At 56.1% G+C, this 945-nt stretch overlaps 1 protein-coding gene across 1 annotated transcript in view; it reads left to right on the top strand.

Moving 5' to 3' along the window:
* Nucleotides 1-738: 738 nt before the first annotated feature.
* Nucleotides 739-945, top strand: part of LOC119338578 (vesicle-associated membrane protein 711-like) — a 3,288-nt gene continuing 3,081 nt past the window's right edge. The window contains exon 1 of the mRNA XM_037610888.1: nucleotides 739-941. Coding sequence (XP_037466785.1) covers nucleotides 827-941 — 115 coding nt within the window. The 5' untranslated portion in view covers nucleotides 739-826. The remainder of the gene's footprint in view (nucleotides 942-945) is intronic.

The following is a 945-nucleotide window of genomic DNA, read 5'->3' as shown; positions in this document are numbered from 1 at the left end:
CCACAAATAGAACTCTGGAATATACATGTGCATTGTTTCCGCTTGAAACGGGAATGGGAACAGGAACTGGAGATTGGGAACCAACCGGACATGTGATTGTGAGTCAGGAGTAGGCTCTGGAAATAAGGGGGGAGGGGGGGAGGGGGGGAGGGGGTTGCACGTCAGGCTAAAAATGCCCAAAAACGACGATCCAATCACCCAGTTCAATGCCCATCCGAAACTTTTACCAGCTGTGTTTTACGGGGGTATTTCACATGAAACCGACAAATCCAATCAGGCGCTTAAGTCGTTCACAATGAAAAACATCATATATTAATACTATGCATATGCTATTAGCATATAATATTACCTCCATAATCGATAATATTAGTGACCTTATTTATTGTCATGCATACAGTAATCAGAGGAGTGAGTGTATGCGGTGTGCAAGAGTGCATAGCACGTTGGAGAATTCCCAAGGACATTTTTTCTAAAAAAACAAATAAATCCCAAGTACAGGAACGGGCCCGAGCCGGACTCCGTTCCCCAAACCAAGCGAACCCGGGGCCGCCAGCGAGCCGAGGCCGCGCCCAACCGCAACAGCTCACGTCGGCTCACCCCCGGCCCGCGCGGGCCCCGCCGCCAATTAAACAACGGCTCCACCCAACCCGAGCTGTCCCTCGCTGCTGCCAGATCATCCTACTCCTCCTACTCCTGCCTACCTACATACCCCGTCTCCCCTCTCTCCCTCCCCTTTTCCTTTTCTCCTCCCCCCTGCCCCCCGACCCGAGGAAAGAGAAAGAGCAGAGTCCACACGGCAGAGGCCAAAGGCGGGAGGAGGGGCGGGATGCCGATCCTGTACGCGGTGGTGGCGCGGGGCGCGACGGTGCTGGCGGAGCACAGCGCGGCGGCGACCAACGCGGGCGCCGTCGCGCGCCAGGTGCTCGAGCGCCTCCCCGGCGGCGG

This window comes from Triticum dicoccoides, chromosome 7B (genome assembly GCF_002162155.2).
Source record: "Triticum dicoccoides isolate Atlit2015 ecotype Zavitan chromosome 7B, WEW_v2.0, whole genome shotgun sequence".
NCBI classification, from domain to species: domain Eukaryota; kingdom Viridiplantae; phylum Streptophyta; class Magnoliopsida; order Poales; family Poaceae; genus Triticum; species Triticum dicoccoides.
The sequence above is the reverse complement of the archived record's forward strand: the minus strand, read 5'-3'. Positions and strand labels throughout refer to the sequence as shown.